The sequence below is a fragment of the Frieseomelitta varia genome, unplaced genomic scaffold (genome assembly GCF_011392965.1).
Source record: "Frieseomelitta varia isolate USP_RPSP 00005682 unplaced genomic scaffold, Fvar_1.2 scaffold_38, whole genome shotgun sequence".
NCBI lineage: Eukaryota > Metazoa > Arthropoda > Insecta > Hymenoptera > Apidae > Frieseomelitta > Frieseomelitta varia.
In genome coordinates this window covers 175,626-197,724 of record NW_025110123.1, presented here as the reverse complement: position 1 = coordinate 197,724, position 22,099 = coordinate 175,626, and the positions used below count along the sequence as shown (strand labels likewise).

Sequence of the window (22,099 nt, the reverse complement as noted above, 5' to 3'; positions counted from 1 at the left end):
ATTCTTCGAAAATTCCAATGTCCAACGAATCATCATACGTGGTACGATAAACAATAGTATATCGATAAGCAAATGATACATAGACAAACGTTTGTTTGGACTTGAATTTTGTCGAAGTTTATCACTTGTGTTCGTGCTCGTTTCCTTCGTTAAATCAAACGAACGTTTGGTAGAGTTTGGAGAATTCGTTTCATTCAAACGCGCCGTGAGAATGTTTGTAGAGTGAATCACGTCGCGAGAACGATCATCCGATCGTTATGAAACAACCAACGAACTTCGATGAATCCGTTTCACTTTTACTCGGAATCGATCTTCCAAACGAGTCTAAAATACGAAATTCGCACCAAGCAATTCTGAAAACCTTCGAAATGTTCTTCGAGTTTCGCAACGCGTCAACGATACGCCAGAAATTATTCTCATCGTTCTAGAATTCTTCTCCAAAAACGAGTGAAACGTTCTCATTTTGGCAGCGGCAACGCAACGCAACCTGGCTAGGCTAGGTAATCTCAGTCTTCACTTTTGAAATAAATGTTTTTTTCGGTTTTGCGCGTTCTTGTACGTGGTGTACAGAAGTTGTTGAATGATTAATAGCGTCGTCCCACGCGAAAACGGACTTCTGACTCGGTGTTCGAATCGGACGTACACTCCCGTTCATAATTTAACGAAAATTAAGATTTCAACTTTGTTATTACCTTCGTCGTGATTTTAACCTCATTATTCTCTTTTTTAACTCTTAACTCTTCGCTAATTTTAACTCTCTTCTTCAACTCTTATTAAATTCTGAATAATTTGTACAGATTGTATCGAGATGTATTATATTTTGGATCGTTGTTCGGTGCAAGTGTAAAATTTCGCCTTCGTCAATCTTCGAGTTTGTTATTATCATGGAACGTTTAAATTCTTTTCCTTTTCATTTCTTCAATATTCACTTAAATGACCCTTATAAATAACACGGTACTGATCAGATGTTGATCTTCTATTCGTCGTTTCGTTCGAAGATTTCAACTCGTCGATAAAGTTGATAAAATTCATTTAAATTACTCGTACGTGTTATCCAACTTCAGAAATAGATAAATATAAAATAACGTAACAACGTGATATGATCTGTCAATATTAAATTCTACATAATCCGATGATATAATATTAGATAATATGATATTAGATAACACGATTGAAGAAGAAAATATATTCTAAAATGTTAATAATATAATATAATATAATCTCGAATGTTAATATAATATATTAATATTAAATTCTATGTAATATTATATAGTATTATAATATAATATTATTAATTTAATTATTAATATAATATAATCTAAAATGTTAATATAATAAATCAGTATTAAATTCTATATAATATTATATAGTATTATAATATAATATTATTAATTTAATTATGAATATAATATAATCTCAAATGTTAATATAAAAATCAGTATTAAATTCTATATAATATTATATAGTATAATAATATAATATTATTAATTTAATTATGAATATAATAAAATCTCAAATGTTAATATAATATATCAGTATTAAATTCTATATAGCATTGTAATATAATATTATATAATTAATTTAATTATTAATATAACATAATACACAATATACTAGTATTAAATTTCCACGTATTTCAACGTAATATTAAATAAATATAATAGGATGAAAGTCAACGAAATCATGCAATAGAATTGCATTCATGTTTTATTAGTGATTTTGTCCGGCGACTTGCGAACGGGAGTGTACATACATTGGGTCACGATCGTCAGCCAGCCTTTCCCAGTCTATTTTCAGTCGCGAAATCATGTCTATGTCGGACGAGGAGAATCTATCGTGACTGTGCGTGAACTATTCTCGTTCTGCTTAGCAAAGGTCGCTGTTGCTGCCACGTCGGTGGCCGCAGCGAATCGTTTTTCCGGTTGGAACTCGTTTGCGAACTCGGTGGAACGCGAGCGATTCTCGTACTGCAGATGAGGCTGAAACGAAAGGCCACGGAATTCACCTCGTCCAAACGTATCGTTTCTCTTTTATCACTCGGTTTTTGAAAGACGAAGACTTATTAGCAGAATTTCTTCTTTCTTCTCTGTTTTTTTGTTTTTCTTCTTCTTCTTCTTCTTTTTTTTTTTTTTTTCTTTTTGATCTGATAAAATTGTGAGAGCAAGTGCGTCGAGTCAGTTCTTGTGTGGATTGTGATTGTTCAAAAGTGAAGTTCAATATGGTTAATCGATAAATCTTCGATGGGAGAAATTTTTTTCGCCTGAAATTGAGAAATTCGAAATTAGACCTGTTACTGCAGATTTTTATGCAAATTTGTATTTTTTTTTTTTTCTTTTTTATGAGAGAATTGAAATCTGGAAAATTGTTTTATTCACTTGAATATCACAACAAGCTTACATTTTGGATATTTTATATATTTTTCGAATTTTCCACGAATGCACAAAATACATTCCTCGTTCTGTTAATAATAATACAATACAATCTTCATTCTTTTCTGACTCGACGCAGTTATTCTCGTGAATTTCATTGTTGATCACTTGTTACATTTTATACAATGTTAACAAAAATGTTTGCGATCTCCTTTATTGCCTAACGCTTTATTCCTCGTTCGATTTCGCATTACGGAGAAGAATAAATACATTTAATTGTTGGACATCGTCGTTCCAACGTCTTTTAACACAAGAGTGATTAACACTTGATAAACTGACATGTGGCTCAATTTGATTGGTGCTTCGTCGAACACGCCAACGCTGTCTCGCCAAATATTTGTCGCACTCTTCTAATTCCTAACGAAAATCGACAAATAACAGAAACCATTGTGTAAATCTTGGTGCCAAGAATTCACTTTGTTTCAGTTCGTTAATATCGATCTTCTAGTATTTAGCACTTTCGCTAATACTGACGCGAGTGTTGCATTTTTGTCTTCGTTTCCTCGACTTTCGTGCATTTGATGAAAGTATCAACCGCGGATCGTCACGTGTTTGTAAAAGAAATTTAAATTTGCTGAAACACATAGATTATAGAACATTTGTTGTGGCCACCTTAACTGTAATTAATTTAACATTACAATGTACTTGTTCACGATGATTTCTCTAGTTATGTGCCACCATTATGTATACTCAGTGAAAAACCGCCACGTTCAATTCTAACAGTCAGAGAAAAAGAATTCCAACGAAGACGAAATACAATACTATCGCATACTAACAGCCAGTGCGTTGATCGTCAAAGATATTTCCAAAGCTTTCGCTCCAGAATCCGTACGCGTGAAACATAACCAACTTGGAGCGATCGCGTCTTCTAACTTCTTCCACTAACAATCTCGACCTCCGATCGAAGTGAAAATAGGTGAAAAAAAAATCTCATGTCTCTTCCAATCTAATCCCACATAGACCCAATTGCGACACGGTCTAGCCAATTGTCCCGTTTTCACGCTGGGTTTTTTTTTTCTGTGGAGTTTCGTACTGAGTTTCAACGCCCGATCCTGGCTTGGTGATCGATGGCTTGGTGATCGATTTTGTAATTAGTCGACGTATTTTCGGTCCGAAATCTTCGACAAAAGGCCCGGCGTCTCAGGGCACGCCTCCGAACAGTCCCGCCGCCGTGTCCGCGTTCTCCAGGATAGTGGCGGCGAGCCAGACGAACAAGCAAGCCCAGAACCAGGTTCAGGGAAACCCCCTTGGATTAGCCGCGGTACTCCTGCAGGGTGCACAAGGTAAATCGGGTGGTGAGAGTGGAGCACCGAGAGGGAAGCACGGTAGAATCGAGTTGGAGACGAGGTCTTGAAAACGAGCTTTCTCTTCTATTTTTACGTTTTATTCTTTTTTTTTCATTTCTACGTCTTATATGGTTATATACAATTATATACAAATATAATATAATATTATATTATATATTTATATAATACAAATATAATATTAATATATTATATATTATATAATATACATATATAATACAAATATATAACATATATAACATATATAATACAAATATATAACATATATAACATATATAATACAAATATATAACATATATAACATATATAATACAAATATATAACATATATAACATATATAATACAAATATATAACATATATAACATATATAATACAAATATAATATTAATATATTTATATAAAAATATAATATTTATATATACATATATTTTTTTCTACTCTATATCTTATAGTCTTTGTTACCTTATAGTGTCACATCAGAGTAAAGTGAACGTGTGCCAACTTACTAAATTTCACACGGCTAAGTTTTTTTATTACATTCTCATTTTTTTTTTTTAATATCATTCTCTATTATGCTTGTTATGCTACATATAGTTATAGATATATTTGTGGCATGAGTATCAAAAGTGAAAAACTGTATCTTAAGAAGATATGAGTAAAAAACAGAATATTTGAATGAAACGAATGGAAAAGAGAGGACAATTGTTGGTACTTTGCAATTTTATCGATACACATTAAATTTCTTTCTTGTCGCCACAATATCTGTTCAATATTTAACATGACGAATTCTATAATCTATAGTGTCTGCAGCTTCTCTAAATACTTAACAAATACTTACTTATAAAGTGTTTATTATAAATTATAATTAATCATAATTTAATATTAAAATTTCCAATATCTTAATTACCATCCACTACTTCAAAGTGTCGAATTTCTATTTCATCGAGAAAAGGAATTTTATAAATCTCCATTGCAAACTGTCAAAGTCATACGTGCCATGATCTAAGTTGACCAACAGAAGCAGCAATTTATCATTTTAGTTATTAGTGTAATATTTTTCAAGCTGCGTGACAGGAGTAGAGAGAATGCTCACTTCCTGTCGTTTATGGCGTTTTCGACCATGAGTCTTCGCGTTTCTACCGTTCTTCCGACTCTCGCGTTGCAGGAAAGTTTTTGTCACTTCCGCCTACGCCAGCGTCAATCGCTTCAACTCTCTCTCTCTCTCTCTCTCTCTCTCTCTCGTCGTTTCTCAAGGATAGAAACGAAGAAGAACGAGAAATTATCCGCGTATTTCTTTGTACTCGATGACAATACACCTTGTATCTGTGAAGAACAAAACTTAAAGAGATATTCCACGTTTCTAAAATTAAATCTTTACTCTGCTGGTGTCTTGTTATTTCGAAAAAGAAGGAAACGCCACGCAGAAATTGAGTTTGTGTCTCGATGTATTCTATCACGGTGCAGAAATTGCTCATTGGGGAAATCCAGACGAGTCTAAAAACTTCTTCTTGCGTAGAATTCCAAATTCTAAATTGAAAAGCACTCTTGTTTAGAATTCTGAATTCTAGGTTGAAGATCTTTCTTAGAACTAGTTGTCTGGTCCGAAACTTGATGTGTTTAAGCACTAAACACACTAAAGCACTCTCTCTTTCTCTCTCTGTTTGTCCAAGAGACGAGAAAAAAATCGCGCGTCGATCACTACGAAGCCTGTCCTGCCCGCTTCGACAAGAAAGTCGATTCGCGCTCGAATGAACGAAGGAACCCGAGAAAACGTAATCTCGATCGAGAAATTTCTAAAGGAACAAGAGACAAACAAGAGACTAAAACAAACGCAGTTTAAGTGACGTAAATAAAAGATGAACGAGGAGGAATAATGGAAAACTTTTGCTCTCTCTCTCTCTCTCTCTCTCTCTCTCTCGCCATTTTTTTTCCCTACGTTTCATGCGAACGTAAACGGGGACAAGAATAATCGAAGCCTCGTTCGCGATATTACCAAGCGTCGTTCGTGCTTCTCTTGTCATTCTTTCTTTTCTTTTTTTTTTTTTTTTTATCGGCGAATAAAAGTTTCTTTACGATCGGTCCCAGCACGGGCCTGCGAAATTGCAGACTCCCTTTGCGGCTATTATCGGAAATGCGCCTTCGTGGCGCAGGACACGAGGCAAGGATACTGAAATCCAAGCGACGAGCCCCAAACGACGAATCGGTAAGATTTTCTGTCGAACCCGTTTCTGCCTCGAATCGAAAACAAAGAAACCTCGCGTCTTATCTCCTTCTATGTTTTCACCGATGCTTCAAGGAAAGATCTTTTTGGGAAACTTTTGTGAAAGATATATTTCGTTTACCTCGAACGAGAATGATTCTATCGTTTCGCGATGCTTGAAGGGCCAAACTGTGACGAGAGAGATGTTTCGAACGAGTCTCTTTCATTGCTTTGTGATCCGAGTATTTTTCGTTTTACTTTAAACGAAATTTGCGTTTTTTCCCCAGAAATAAGCCGACATTCGACTTTGATTAAAATTACTTTAAACGAACGTTCGAAGCAAGCTGAGAATAGTTCCTCAATGTTGGAACTGCAAAGTACATTTTATTTCCTGTTAATATTAAAATTAATCTCCATCGCGATAATTAATCTTCATTTCTGAATGTTTTGTTTCCTCGCGTTTGCATTTCACGTTCTTCGTAATAGAAATTGTTCTCTAAATTGTTCAATAGACTTGCAATGTTTGAAGAGACCAGTTAAGTATTAATTATTTAATACGTGACAACGTCAGTTTCGCAATTTTAAATTCTGAATGGTCCTTCGGGCATTAAGCCACTTTGTGTACCAAAAAACAATTAAACAATGCCAAGTTCGTGATGCACACGAGCAATGAAAATACAATTACAATTTACCAAATGCAGAAACAAGACGGAAGACCGACTCGCTAGGCAGAAATCGGTGAGTGCCTCTTAGAGTCGAAGCATGACTTGGATTTTCTCTCTCTCTCTCTCTCTCTCTCTCTCCTATAATTATTTACCTTTTTTGGCCACACAGAAAAGCTTGGTCAATAACCAATCATCGAAGCACTCTCACACGCTTCGCGACGCCTTGGATTCGTTCACTTGCTCAGTTTTTTCATGCTTGCTCTGCCCTCCCCTTTTGGCCACTTCTCTCTCTCTCTCTTGTGTTTTAATTTTCCCGCCATTTTTCACCATCAGAAGCCACCAACAGCACCAATTTGATTCTCGATATTGAGCACAAACACACGTAGGACCAGGCCAGTTTTCATGGACATTAATAAATGAACCGGAAGGAAAAGAAATAATATCTCTTCCTTCAAGACGTTTGAAAATTTCTCGAGGAAATCGGGTTTGAAAGTATTTTTTTTTTTTTCTTCGAGCTTCGCTCGAATCGATTCTAAACTGGACAGGAGTGAATGATCGACAGAAAGTTGCTCTACGTGCCAAAATAAATAAAAGAGAGCCGTGAAATATAATATACAATATGTAATATAAAATATTGTTTATATAAATATAATTATATTATTATTATTTATTTAAATATTAAATATCAATATTATTTATAAAATATTATAATGCATGATATAAAATGTAATATTATTTATAATATAAACAATACAAAATATTTTCCCTTTGAGACACTTGCAAGTTCCCAAGAGGAAATTCAATTTGAAAAATTTCGCGGATCAAAAATTAGAGTATATTTATATAAATATAATTATATTATTATTATTTGTTTAAATATCAAATATTAATATTATTTATAAAATATCATAATGAATAATATAAAATGTAATATTATTTATAATATAAACAATACAAAATATTTTCCCTTTGAGACACTTCCAAGTTCTCAAAAAACAAATTCAATTTGAAAAGTTTCGCGGGTCAAAAATTAGAGTGAAAAGAACTCGGGTAGTATAGAATATTTTTTCGTTTGAATCCCCTTTCAAAATAACCTACATTTCGTTGAATTTCCTCGGACACAAAGCATTTCGCGTGAAAAATTACGCACTTGTTCACCTGTCGATCGTTCATCGATTTTTGTTCAGCTCGATATATACTCGACGAACGTTCAAATTCGATCTCCTTGACCAACCGAATAACTTTATCATACACTTGGCGAAAACTTCGTGAAAACTGGAGCAGTCTGTCTATATCACAGTGCAAGTCTTTCCAATTTCTCCCTCTGAATGGATCAGTCACTCCGCGAGACGAGATTCGGCGAGAAAAATTCGCGAGATCGTTCCGATTCTTCGTCTCCGTTTCTTCTTTTTTTTCTTTTTCTCTTTTTTCTTTTTCTCGAGTTGGAATCTCGTCGACGCTTCACCCAGCACCGTCTGATTCGGGCGAAACGATCGAAACGAGAGCGTTCGTCCGACACTTTGCAACTCGTTTGAAGCTCGTTCGCACGGGCCACGTCGTAAACGCCTGCATCTTGCCAATTATTCGCTTCCGATTACCAATTCTTTTTTTTTCTCTCTCTACCCCCTTCTGTCTTCTCTTTTCTCCGCCTTTTTTTTCTTTGTTTCTCTCTTTGTCTTCTTTTTTTCCCCCTTTGTTTTCTTCTTTTTGGTATTCTCACACGACGACTCGTTGCACTCTCGCGGAGGTTTCGTTTCGAAGTATCGGCTCGTTTATATCGGAGGAATACAGGTCACTTGGAAATATTGTCGCTTCTTCGACATGTTGTTTTTCTTTCTTCTCAGATGAATTTATTTAAATGTGTTGAAATTAGGCTTCCATTTATTCAATAATATATCACTAAGTTTTTGCTAAGAAAAAACAAAAAAAAAAAACGAAGCAACTGCATACTCTGTAGTCTTTTATATTTTTGTACATCCATTAATCTGGCATATAATTTTCTTAAAGAAAGATACGATTCTGTGCAGTAATAATAATCAATTTCCTTTTACATTCGTGTACGACTGTGAATCTAAATTGATGGTATATTATACCATTTACTTGCGGAACTGGTTTTCTTCTTTTTGATTATCTTTGATCGCTTGTAAATTATAATGTGAACACATTTATAAACAATATAAATAGTATTATTAGTCTAAAAGGGTATTGAGCTTATCCCGTTAACACAGTACTTAATTTTTTTCCAACTAATTTACTCAAGTCTCGTAGTATTAAAAAAAACATTCCAATAACATCATTAGTAACATCAGTCGGAAACTTTCTTCCAAAATTTCTCCTGAATCGCTTTCGAAAAGCAGATTCCGCTCTCTCTGTTAAAATCGATGAAAATTATCAAGATTCTATTTTCTTTTCTTCGACGTTCCACGAGAGTCGCACGAGAAACAGAATTCCAAGAAACAGAATTCACCTCAAATAGAATAGATATCAGGTACGAAATTAAGTGTACTCCGTATCGTCGAACGATTGAGGGTTGTTGCTTCGAATCGACGTAGGAGAGTGCAACGATCGAACGACGACGGTAGACGAAACGAAAGAAAAAATGAAAAGTGTACGCGACCAGAAGCGAACCGGGAGGAAGCTGTTCGGAGGCTGACAGTAGCTCGTCTTTTGGTTGGTTGGTTGCATGACTAGCTGGCAGCGCAGGAAGCGGTAGCAGCAGCGGTAGCAGCAGCAACAGCCAGAACAGCCAGACTGGCGCGTCACCGTCATCGCCAGCGGCCGTCTACATCGGCAACAACCACGCGGCGTCGCCCATGGTACCGTCGCGACGCTACGACTCCTCGAACAACGGTCTGTATTCCACTTCACGCCTCTAACTGTGGCTATCTTCTCTGGCCTACCCTCTCGATCATTCTCGCTTACCGCCACTTCCGTTCTTTTCACTCGTTTCCTCTTCTTTCTGTTTCTATTTCGTCGTCCTGGTTACTTTCGCCGCAACAACAGCGTCACACCTGCAGGAAGCGAATGTTTTATATTTATCGAGGAAAATATTTCTTATTTATGGGAGTTTCTTTCTTCTCTTTTCGAGGAAAATGTTTCTCTCTCTCTCTTTTTTCTTTTTTGTGTGCGTGAATTTTTAGAGAATTTTTCTCTTTTAATGTTCATTTTTTTGTTTGTTTGCTTGTTTGTTTTTTGCTTTTCGTTGGTTAGATAAGAATTTTATTTATTTTTCTCTTCTTGTTTATTTGGAGAATTTTTGTCGAATTTTTGTTGAAAGTCTGTTGGAGAATTTTTTTTCATTTGTCGGAGGAACGTTTCTTTCTTTTTCAATTCCAATCCCCCCCCCCCCCCCTCCCCCGAAAGGGAAAATTCCGAAATTCCCAAATTGGGATTCAGCGTAATTAATTTAAGTTCTTTAAGTTAGGTCTTACATTTGCCACTTCCTCAGTTCTTTTCTTTTTGTCTCGCGTTCCTATTGTCACGATTAAAAATTTCTGTTTAACGCATCGTTAATTCGAAAACTTGTCAAACTTGCCGGTGATGTGTTAAAAGTATTAAAGATTCTTCGCTTTTGAAACATCGAAGTGTACATACAAGTGTACAATCATTCCAACTTCGATGGAAATTGATTGATTTACATTAACATTAAAAAAAATATTAGTAAAAGATGATCTCTCAATGTATAAAATATAATTACACAAAGTACATACGTTTCACGGAAATTCCAAGTAATTGCAATAGACGTAAAATTATTCCAAGGATAATTATAAAAATTCCAAGATTCCGGATAGCCACTCTTAAATTATAATAATTCTCTAATTGTAAAAGTCTCTTTTAAATTAATAATAATTCTTAAATTATTAAAAACGAACGAAGCAAATGTCGTGAATATCGAGATGGAAGAAACTGGCTGTGAGACACGATTCAAACGTCGTGTTCGGCAAATATCCTTGGCAAAGCGAAAGTTTTAAATGAAAATCGACGTTATATATTTTGCGTTCCGCGTGCGGGAATTGCGATCGAACGAAACGATCGTCGATAATGCGTTTCATTGTATGGAAACGCGGCTTTGTGCGGCTTGATTGATTCCCGTAATAGCCGAAAGTGCATTTATCGCGGCGGGGCCTCGTAAATCAGCTCGCCATTTCACAAATGGACGACACTTTTACATTGCAATTGGCAAATGGAACGCTGAAAGAAACGTATTTTTTTTTTTCTTCTCCAGCGCTTGGCTTCCTCGAGCCTCGATAACGATTTTCTCAGAGCGACGCCGAGTCGTTAGCGTTTGAAAATTGGCTCAAGAAAGGAACACGAGTCTCGGATTAATGCAAATTCAATTCGTCAAATACGTCGCGTACGTAGTATTCGTTCAAAACTCGTTCGACATAAATTTATAAAAACTCGCTCAGTTCTCGTGAGTTCAAATTTGGTTCAAAATTGATCAACGAGGATATATAACCCAGATTTTTAATAAACGAATGGGACTAAATTTGGATAAAATGGGACTCTGAATCGGCTCGAAATCGATAAAGTTGCGAAAAATTCGAATTTCGAGCTAAACTCGAAGCAATTAAGTGTGTGAAAATTTATATTAACGTAAGGTGAACTTTGAAGTGACTCGAAATTGGAACAACTCTGCTCAAAATTACCTGGAAACTTACTTTAACTCGTTTGAAACACAAGCTGTTTATCATTGAACTTGGAACTTTTTAATGAAACGAATGATCTCAGATCTGTTAATGGAACAATCCATCATTCAAAACTGTAACATTCTGCAACATTCGAATCTTGCCTCAAAATTCTGTTTCTAACATCAGATTAAAAAATTAACATCTCGTATCGTTGAAAGTTGACGAATCTTCAAGTCTCAAAGTGTTAGTATTGCTCCAAGTACCAAATTAAAGTCTCAAGTTTTTAATTCTCTGTTAAATCCCTAAAGTCCGCGAACAGACAATTCTTGAATTGAAAAGGAAATTCGGCAATATTAATCAAATTAAACTATCTCAAACGTTTAGATTACTCGGAGAGTCTCTAAACTTTGACGTTGCTTAGAATCTAATTTGCTTCAAAAAAATAAAACAAAAAAAAAAAAAAACGATGCATTAAACTTCCTATTTTTCAAATTTCATCCACGTCCCGCTTCGGCCAGAGAGGAAAGCGACCTTAGAGCCGCCCATTTTCTTTTAGTTTTCTTTCTGCAAGAGACGACATGTTCGATGACCCCTCTTTCTCCCTGTGTGTGTTTTCTCTGCATGTTTCTCCGGTTGCTCGCATCGCTGACAATGCCGCCTCGAATTCCAAATGCATGCGAAATGAACTCCGAAAATCTGGAATGAATTCTCTCCTCTTCTCAAAAAACGAAACGAAACGAAACGAAAAAAAAAAACGCCAAACGAAACGAAACGATAAAAACGAATCAGAGCTGGAGATTCGACGCGTGGGCGGTTCCGGATACATGCCACTTGGTCAAGCCGAGTGCTGCGACCTCGAAGATGGTAAGAAGAGCACCAACGCCGGTAAGGTCGCTGAGAAGTCGAAAGATAAGATGGACGAGGACGTCTGCTCGAAGCTTAGCCGGTGTTGCTTGTTGTCGTGAAGTTCTATCGAGCCTCGCGACGCAGCACGATCGAATGATCGTGATCTTTCTTCGTTGGTTCCATCGCTTTGTCCGACATTTCTTTTCTCTTCTGGTTCCTCGGGATTCTTCTTACCTTTTTCTTTCAATGCAAGCAGTTGAAACGTTGACTGCAACTGGCCTAGGAATATCTCGGATTTAATCTTTTAATCTTCGCAAAAGAAAAGGATTTAATTCGAGTGAATTTCCAATTTTTGGATCATTTTGTTCCATGTTCTAGTATCGAGACGATATTATTTTATACTCCACTGTGGAATGACAGTGGGTGACAGCAAAATGACAATTATACACGAGATTTAATTTCCTGATGATGTAACGTTCGAAATTGAAAAGTTTCGTTTCGTAAAAGTTATTGTAAATGAAAATTTACGTCTCGTAGATGAAAATTTCGTATTCGACATACTGCAAATATTCAGTATTTTAACATTATTAATTTTAAACTTCAGACTCGAGATTGTGCATTTAGAGATTGAAATCCTTGGAAGATTGTACGATTCGCAAAATTGTTACCTTTATTAATAAATGAATATTATTAATAAATGGAAATTTTAGAAATACAATGTTTCACTTTTGCTTTTGTTTTGCCATCTTTCAGTCTAATTTTATGAACAATAGAAATACATTTCTTCAGATACGATTTTACAAACGGGAGAAACAGTATACAAAACGTGTTAAAGTGTCATAGAACGTTGCAATATCGATTGTAAAAAAAAAAAAAGGTCAAAGAAGAATCTTTCCAATTTTTATTCTATCTTCGTCGAAACGTTTTTCGATCGTTGAAAATTGATAAACGATTGTTAAAAATTGTTAATCAATTTACAAGTTTTTCCCGGGGATCGTGCCGTGTCGCGAACAGGCTCTCTCCGCATGTCTCTTGTTTTGCCTTTTGGAAAACCATCCCATTTTTTTCGACATGACCAACGTTTTTTTTTTGGATGCCAACAACTTTCTTTCTTTTTTCTCTCTCTCTCTCTCTCTCTCTCTCCTCTCTCTGGTAAACCTCTGGTTGAATCGATCCGTGACACGACAGAATTATTCTCAACTTCGTTCACGAACCTTCGTCAAAATTATACTTGATAGTTCTTCGTCGCCATGTGAACACTTTTTAATGATGTCCGAACGAGTGATTCGGTTCCACGTTAATTATCTGCGATCGACAATTTCAATTCACTTTCGTCGTGTCACGGATTTTCAGTCGCGGTTTGATTTTGGACGTGTGGCATCCGGCAAGTAGTAAGTATCGACTTTGGTCAGACAAGCAGTCCCTCCCTCCCCCCATCGACAGGTATGCAGCCAAGCAAGCGTCGTGGGATGCTCTTGCAGCATTCAACCTTCGTGCAAGTAGAAACGTCCGTGAAAAAGGAAAAAAAACGAAGAGTCTCTGGTATTTCACGATACTTTCACCCTCTTTCTCTCTCTCTCTCTCTCCACCGCCCACCCTCTTTCTTACATCGAACAAACGCAACGCTCGCACAATCGCCGTTTGTACGAGGCGGAGCATGCGAACCGAACGAAATCGAAATTGTTTTCGCGCGTATTCCTCATTTTTCGCCCCGTATTCTGTATCGTAGAGGTTTAGTGCGCTCGTAAAATATCATTTCCCCTCGCCAGAAAACGAAACGCGGCGTTAAAAACGCCTTTGACGAAATGTTAGTTTCAACTAATTCAACAAATTGAACGAATCTGTGACTTTTCGAACGTGCGTTTTTTAAATTGTTTAATGGTTTACAAAAGAAAAAAGAAAAAAAAGAGAAGGAGGTTGAATGTAGAATATTCGAATGATTTTCTTCAGGTATCCACAAGGACAAAAGCATTTAAGTAATTTTATAGTTCGAAGGAACTTTAAGTGGCTTTGTCTTCATTTGCTTTTTAAAAAGCACTTCACCAGTGCTATATTTTGGAATAGAGTAGTAATTGTTGTTTATTTATTACACTTGTAGATAAATTGTAGATAGACGCTCGTAGATTTGAAATTTTTGCAACCGAGTGTTTTCTTTTTTTTTTTCAAACGCGCGAGAAGATATTTCAATTTTCTTTCAATATTCGACACTGGAAGATAACCTCCCTTTGACATAATAAATTTCGTAGATTTTCATGTTAGATCCGACTCTAGCGATTGCTTCGAAGATTATCCTTTTTCCAAATTCAAATTCACAGAAAGATCATTATCCACGGAATTAAACGATCAAACCTACACTTTGCAAATGGTTTCCAAGTGATTTCATTGTAAATGTAATTATATTAATCGAAACATTGTAATTGTAATTGATCAAAGAAAAAGAGAAACGAGAAAATATTCATCGTCGATGTAAAAATCCATCGAGAAAACCGTCGTTGACGAAAATGATCGAATAACTAATTAACTCGTGTCACAAAGAGTTACAACGAAACACTTGTGTTGTAAAGAATTATAATTAAAGATTTATCATCAAAGATATCGTCAACAACAACAAATCGTCAAGCAAACATCGAAAACACCGACGCCGAAATGATATTTTATTCGCGTAGAAATATTAAACTTAGGCTGTCGTTCACGCTACAAAATCCACGTGTAATCCATGTGTAGGCGCAAACTGTGAACGTGTCAATAAACTTGTGAAACCCGATTCGTTGTATTGTATGAGAAACGAAACGAACGATCGGACAGGCTTCGTAGTTAATTACGTTATACTTTAAGCTAGTGTCTGCTGGTAGAAAAAACAGCGTTCTCTTTTCTTTGTTTTTTTTTTTTTTTTAACGGACCTTAGGCGATGTTTTGCCTAGCAGTATCTTTCTTTTCCCGAGGAAAAAGAAATAAGAGGAGAATTCGCGCGTAGGAGGAACGAGTCACAGATGACTCGAGGCTTCTATTTTATTAAACGCTTCTCGTATTATAATTATGAGGTTTCATTGTCGTTTCGACATTGCTGTAAAAGCTACAATATATATATCTCTTTGTTCTGGTGTTTCTTTTCATTCTATTTTTCATTCAGTTTTTTTTTTTCCTTTATTTTCATACGAGAGAGAAATTCAACATGTTTTATTCTTGTTGCGAACAACTGCGTTACGTGCACGTGTGTAAGGTGATTCATTGAGAATCATGAATTTCTCGCGCGGTCTAATCGCTGACTGACCCGAACTACTTTCCTCCTTTCGATTTTTTTTCTTTTCTGTCGTTGCAATGAAATTTTAATTTCCGTTTCCGGCACGCTACGATTTTTAACCCTCGTGGATTTTTTTTTTTTTTAGAGAATTTTCGACAATTTTGTATTTGAATATTTGATCTGACGGTTGAAATTAACTCCGGTAATATTTCAGTCTGTTCGTAACATTTCATTCTACGTCTTGTAAAATTCTCTCATGTCAAGATTATTTATGTATTTTATCCATTACGTATATTCTACGTAAATTTTATTTCAAGCCAAATGCTCGAATACTCTCGCAAATTAAAATCGTACTTGTTCTCTCTCAAACAATTATATATATTCTATATATTACCCGTATTCCATAAAATTATATTTCAAGTCAAAAGCCCGAAACAATAAATTTCTCTTGCAACATGCTACAAGATTCTGTCTCAAACCGAAAAGAAGAAAAAAAAACGAATCAATGAATCATCTGTCGTGCATCGTCGTTTCACTAGATACCGAGCTCACTGATTCTTCGGCCAAGCTAGTCGCGGTTAGGCTCGAGCCTAAGATCGAAGATCACACGTCCCTAATATCTGGTTCAAAGCCCAAAAAAAAAAAAAAAAAAAAAAAAGAAACGCACCGCGCCGTATCGTCTGTATCGTGACGTAACACACAGTGTCAAAACGAAAGGAAACTAGAGAGAAATCTAATCGAGAATCGAGAAAAGTTTGTCGCGAGGGAAACGAAAATCCGTCTCGGAAAAAAAATTCTCGCTGAGCGAGGACGAAGAAATTCCGAAAGGGGCGTTGGCATTGAGGGGCTGGCCAAGAGGGAAGGAGTTGCAGGAAAGAAGAGCAAACGCTTTCAAGGACGAGATGGGACCTGAGGAGACGGTTAATCTTCTTGCGCGTGGATTAAGCTCCGCGATTCTCTTTCTCTCTCTCTCTCGACTGTCTCCGTCTGTCTCTCTGAACGAAGGATAGTCTTTCTATTGAAGAATATTAAAAACGAAATGAGTGAGAAGGAACGACTATAAAGTTTAACCATTTCGTTACTGCGTCAGAAACAAAAATTTCTTATCTACTCTTGCTCTTTCACCGATATTGGCTCTTATTGATAGTGAGATCCTTCATTTGAAACTCGGATGCTTAATTAATGCTGTTAATTCCGATCTCTGTTTGTAGTTTGTTTATTTTTAATTACTTAATTATTCTGTTTGCTTAGCTTAGTTTATTTTTGCACTTTATTTAGAGGATTCGTTGGAATCCTTTCTAAAGTCCTTTATAAAGAACATGAATGTAGATTTATGTATCGATAGATATTTCTGTGAAATAAGAACGATCCATGTATAGTAAAAGTGGTTGTTGAATTTTTGAAGAATCTGTGAATCTTCAAAGAAACAGCTTCTTTTACCTTGTTATTTTATTAATGAACATTTATACATTCGTGCATTAGGAAACACTATTTATAAAAAAAGATTGTTTAATTATCTGCATCATACCGGTTCACCGTTGTTTATGGTTCACTTCTTATTTTGGTTACTCATTGCGTAATCTTCTTTTTAAACTCTCGCAGTAACGAAGAGGTTTCAAGACAACGTTTTTTTCTTTCTTATTTAACAAAAGGTGCCCCGAAACGAACCGAGAAAATCGACAAAATCGAAAGCAGACACACTTCGCGGGCCTTAATCTTCCGCAAAGTCACGCTTAAAACACGCAGAAAGAACCTTGCGGCGAGATAAAGAAAAAAAGAAAAAACAACGAAAGAAAAATGCGAAAAGCGCACGTGTTAAAAAAAAAAAAGAAAGAAGGGTATCTATATATAAACATGTACATGTAAATATTATATATATATTGCTTGTAGAAATAAGAATCGTGTGTCCTATCAAGACCTGCAGCCAGCTTTCGACGAACTCCCAGTGTTCAGGTAACGGAAGAACCTATCTCACTCACATCTCTCAAATCTCTCTCTTTCTCTCTCTCTCTCTCTCTCTCACTATCTCTATATCTATTATATCTATCATTCTCTCTATCGAGCAGATCAGTCATATTAATTCTACACTATGATGAGAGAATATGACGTACTGAGACGCATAGAATATTACACTATACTTTGTTTCATTTTTTTTTTTTTTTTTTGTTCTTCTTCGTTCATACTTCACGAACTTTTTGCGCAACGCGTGTCATACGTATCGTTGTCTCTGCTTGCTGTGGTGCGCAGTAGGGTAGTTACGGCTACTGTGATTTTACGCTGAGGGTGGTGGTCGCCGAGTTAAACAGCATTTTCAGCTTTTATCACGATATATATATATATATATATATCGTACGATCAACGATCAACAGTAGAAACGACTAACCACGTTGGCGCATTTATTTATGAATTTTTTCCAACGCCGCAAACTTGCTCGCTAAGGGCTAGGAGATGCGCGTGAACCATTTCGAAAATTTCCGCGCGACGAACCGCAACGCTAGGCTAGCCGAGAATTTCGAACAGAATTTCAGATTCGCGCGGAAACCGCTCGCTAGGGATTAAAACTGACGAGGGCGAGGCCCCCGGAAATTCCCTAGGAATCGAGGTTGAGTAAAAAGGAAAAAACGAAAAAGAAAAAGAAAAAAAATTTGAAACTCGCGCGGAAAGTTTTTCGCGCCGCCGTCCGTCCAATTTAAGATACTTAACACTCTGACCTTGTGTGAAAGGGAAACGAGAATAATTACCGATTACAAGGTAATTATTACATTCGAAGGATTAATTATAAGAAAAAGGTAAAAAAAAAAAAAAAGAGGAAAAGGAAAAAAAACGAGAAAAGAAGCAATGTTGAAGGAGTTACTCTTCAAGGATCCAGGAAGATTCTAGCAGTTGTGAACAACGAGAGAAGAACGACAGTATCGATTCTTTTTCTCTCTCTCTCTCCTTCTCTCTCTCTCTCTCTCTCTTTTTCTCTTTCTTTCTCTCTCTCTAGTGACGAGCTCGTCGAGAGGTCGACGTGCTTTTTTATTTTTCTTTGCTTTTCCTCGTCGCGACGAAGCGACGATTTCTCTCGACGAATTTTTGCTCGGCTCCTCGAAATCCTCGTCGTTGCAACGTTGAACCAGCCGTGCAACCCTAACGACGATCGAACCTAGGAGAACGAGTTGATTCAAACGACGCGTGCAACGACGAGACACGCTCGATTGCTTCCATTTGACTAGATTGCACCGGTTTGCGTCGTTTTATTTTTCCTCCCTCCTTTCTTTCTTTCTTTCTTTTTTTTTTTTTCTTTTTTTCTTTCTTAAAAATCTGACGAGTTTTTAAAATTCGTCTCCTGTTGGAGGGATCATTCTTTTCTTTTTTTTTTTTTTTTTTTTTGGAAANTTTTTTTTTTTTTTTTTTTTTTTTTGGAAATCGGTGCATATCAAATGGAAAAGAAAGGGAGTTTGAAAGGGCGAAGAATGAAAATTCGATTCTCAAATGGTGATCTCTTTACTATTCGACCTCTTTCTCGTGGATTTTGCAGAATTGAAAGATACAGAAGCGCGTGTGACATACGAAAATATATCAAACGTTTAAAATAGAATATTCACGCAAAATAGATGAAATGAACTTTCATCTACATTCCGTTTCTTCCAAATCTGCCGGCTATTGGAATTGCATATAATAACAGATTAGAAGTGAAATTTCCAAAGAGAGACGGAATTTCACTTTTCACTTTTCGAACCATTTGAGAACCGCGATCATTGGAGTCTCGTATATCGAAATATTTTTCACTAGTTGAAGAGAGATTGTTGGATGTAAATACGCGAAGGTAATGTGTGACATTTTTTTTGATTTTTGAGACGACTCCAATGGGTGACATATCGTTGTACATTATACATATGTATTCTAATAAGATAAGAAAGCCTTTGGCGTAGGACGTAGAAGTTGATAAAGATTCGTGCATGTGACTGTTGTGCCGTACGATGTGTCGGTATGAGCCCTGATCGTTTTTTACTTTCAATTTTTTTTTTTCTTTTTTTTCTCTCTCTCTCTCTCTCTCTTTCTCTCTCTCTCTCTCTCCACTGAGACCCGATCAGGCGCGCCGATCGCGCCGTTTCCGCAGATCGATAATCTGTTGACGATTCCAGCACGCCGTCAGGAGATCATCAAGATGACCGAACAACTTATCGAGAGCATCAACACCGGGGATTTCGAGGCGTACACGTAAGTGACACGATGATGGATACATTTCGGTGAGGAGAAACGAAATCAGCGAAAGATAATGTAATGAATCGTGACGAGAAGATTGTCAAAATCTTGGAGGGCAAGACTTATCACGGAAACAATATGACAAAACGTAAAGAGTCTTTGCGATGGAGAATCTGAAAGAAAAATTATGTTAATCTTTTACTTTTAGAAAACATTTTTTAGAAACTCTCTTTCGGGGTGATTATAAAAATTGAACATCTGAAATTAATAAAACTGTTGTGTTTAGCAAGATAAGAGGAATCTTGAAAATTCGAATTAATTCTAAACACGTTTCATTGATTAATAGCAGTTTCAAAAGGGAATTGATAACCTGTTAACCTTGTAAATGATAATTGACACCGCCAGTTGTTAATATTTCATCGTTAATTTTTATCTCTTATTGTTACGCAAATTTCAGTGAGAGTCGAGCCTGAAAACAATTCGGCCTCTAATGTACCTTACGCTTGCAGGAAAATCTGTGATCCACATCTGACTACGTTCGAGCCAGAGGCTCTAGGTAATTTAGTCGAGGGAATGGATTTCCACAAATTTTACTTTGATAATGGTAATTACGACTCATTTGCATCCACTGTTAATCGTACCGCGTTGAGAGCGCACAGCACCACGTTTCGATTCTGTCCTATTATTTCATTGCTGCATGCCGCGTCCCGAAATCTCGAATCTTTGCTTCCGTGCCTCCCCGAATAAACATAGCGAACGCGTTCCTTACGCAGGCGTTGAAATCTCCGATCGATCGGTGAATTCGTCGTCGAATTTAACAAACCTTGATACAGCTTCTTATTGCACTTTTTTGCTCGATTGATTTCCTCCATCTTTCTATTAATCACCGACACTGAACGAACAAAGTTTCTCTCGAAATATAAAAATTATATTTCATACTTTATATTGAATATGTAATGTAGAAATCTTTTAGTCGACAGTCACGAATATTTACGCAACATTATTTATATTTATATATAAATTATGTATTTATTTATATATAATTATTTATTTGTTTTTATATATAAATTATGTATTTATTTATATATAATTATTTATTTGTATTTATATGTAAATTATGTATTTATTTATATATAATTATTTATATATTTATTTATTTATGAATATCTCACGGAACATAATAATTTTCTATTATGATTTCGTAATAATAATTCGTGGAATATTAAAATAATATCGTTCCTTCGTCGAAGATCATTTCTCTTACTTTAATTGTTCTAAAACACTTTAAATGAATTATTAATTAGAATACTCTGTGAAAATAGAAACGCAATGGTAGCCATGGTGTTGATATCTTTCTCTTCCAGAATATTTATTTTGTTCGTTCACTGTTGGAATGGTTTAGTAAATATGAGAATGGAAATTAAGATCCTTCCTTGCTCGATCACTTTTTCTGTTCTTCCTTAGTTATCTACCTTTCTTAGTTTCCCTTTTTTCAAGATTATCAGTGGTGTGTGAACGTACATTCACAGATTCATAAATAACTAGCGTTTTCTTCTTTTTTTTTTTCGAATATATAAGCAGTCCTGGGGAAGAATTGCAAAGCCGTGAACACGACGATCCTGAACCCCCACGTGCACTTGCTCGGCGAGGACGCCGCGTGCATCGCGTACGTCAGACTGACGCAGTACATGGACAAGTAAGTCTTACTTTCACTTCCAATCACGTTATCTCTACGAGCCTATTTCCAAAATCCAGAGACAGTAGCAATTTCAAGAAACAAATAACAATTGCACACTCGTTGAGACTAATACCCAACGAGTGCCTGAAAAGACTCTGAAGATAATAAAAGATTTCTAAAGATAATCAAAATTTCTCGTGATTAATATAATTTAGGATTGTCGACAATTGTATCGAAAGATTGATCGATACAATTTAAAGTTATACACCTGCTAAAAAAAAAAAATATATATATAAATACTTTCTGCACGTGCAAGATGGATACACTCGCGAAGGAAAGTAAATTAATATGCTATCCTGCTAAGATCAAACATGGACAAGTAAGTCTTACTTTCACTTCCAATCACGTTATCTCTACTCGCCTATTTCCAAAATCCAGAGACAGTAGCAATTTTAAGAAATGAATAACAATTGCACACTCGTCGAGACTAATACCCAACGAGTGCCTAAAAGGACTCTGAAGATAATAAAAGATTTTTAAAGATAATCAAAATTTCTCGTGATTAATATAATTTAGGATTGTCGACAATTGTATCGAAAGATTGATCGCTACGATTTTAAGTTATACACCTGCTAAAAAAAAAAAATATAAATACTTTTTGCACGTGCAAGATGGATACACTCGCGGAGGAAAGTAAATTAATATGCTATCCTGCTTAGATCAAACATGGACAAGTAAGTCTTACTTTTACTTCCAATCATGTTATTTCTACGAGCCTATTTTCAAAATCCAGAGACAGTAGCAATTTTAAGAAATGAATAACAATTGCACACTCGTCGAGACTAATACCCAACGAGTGCCTAAAAGGACTCTGAAGATAATAAAAGATTTTTAAAGATAATCAAAATTTCTCGTG

At 35.9% G+C, this 22,099-nt stretch overlaps 1 protein-coding gene across 1 annotated transcript in view; it reads left to right on the top strand.

Moving 5' to 3' along the window:
- The window catches only part of LOC122531184 (calcium/calmodulin-dependent protein kinase type II alpha chain-like), a 51,843-nt gene that overhangs the window by 28,449 nt on the left and 1,295 nt on the right, over positions 1-22,099 (top strand). The window contains exons 3-8 of the mRNA XM_043658904.1: positions 9,291-9,449; positions 12,020-12,115; positions 17,208-17,270; positions 19,445-19,520; positions 20,015-20,109; positions 21,084-21,201. Coding sequence (XP_043514839.1) covers positions 9,413-9,449; positions 12,020-12,115; positions 17,208-17,270; positions 19,445-19,520; positions 20,015-20,109; positions 21,084-21,201 — 485 coding nt within the window. The 5' untranslated portion in view covers positions 9,291-9,412. The remainder of the gene's footprint in view (positions 1-9,290; positions 9,450-12,019; positions 12,116-17,207; positions 17,271-19,444; positions 19,521-20,014; positions 20,110-21,083; positions 21,202-22,099) is intronic.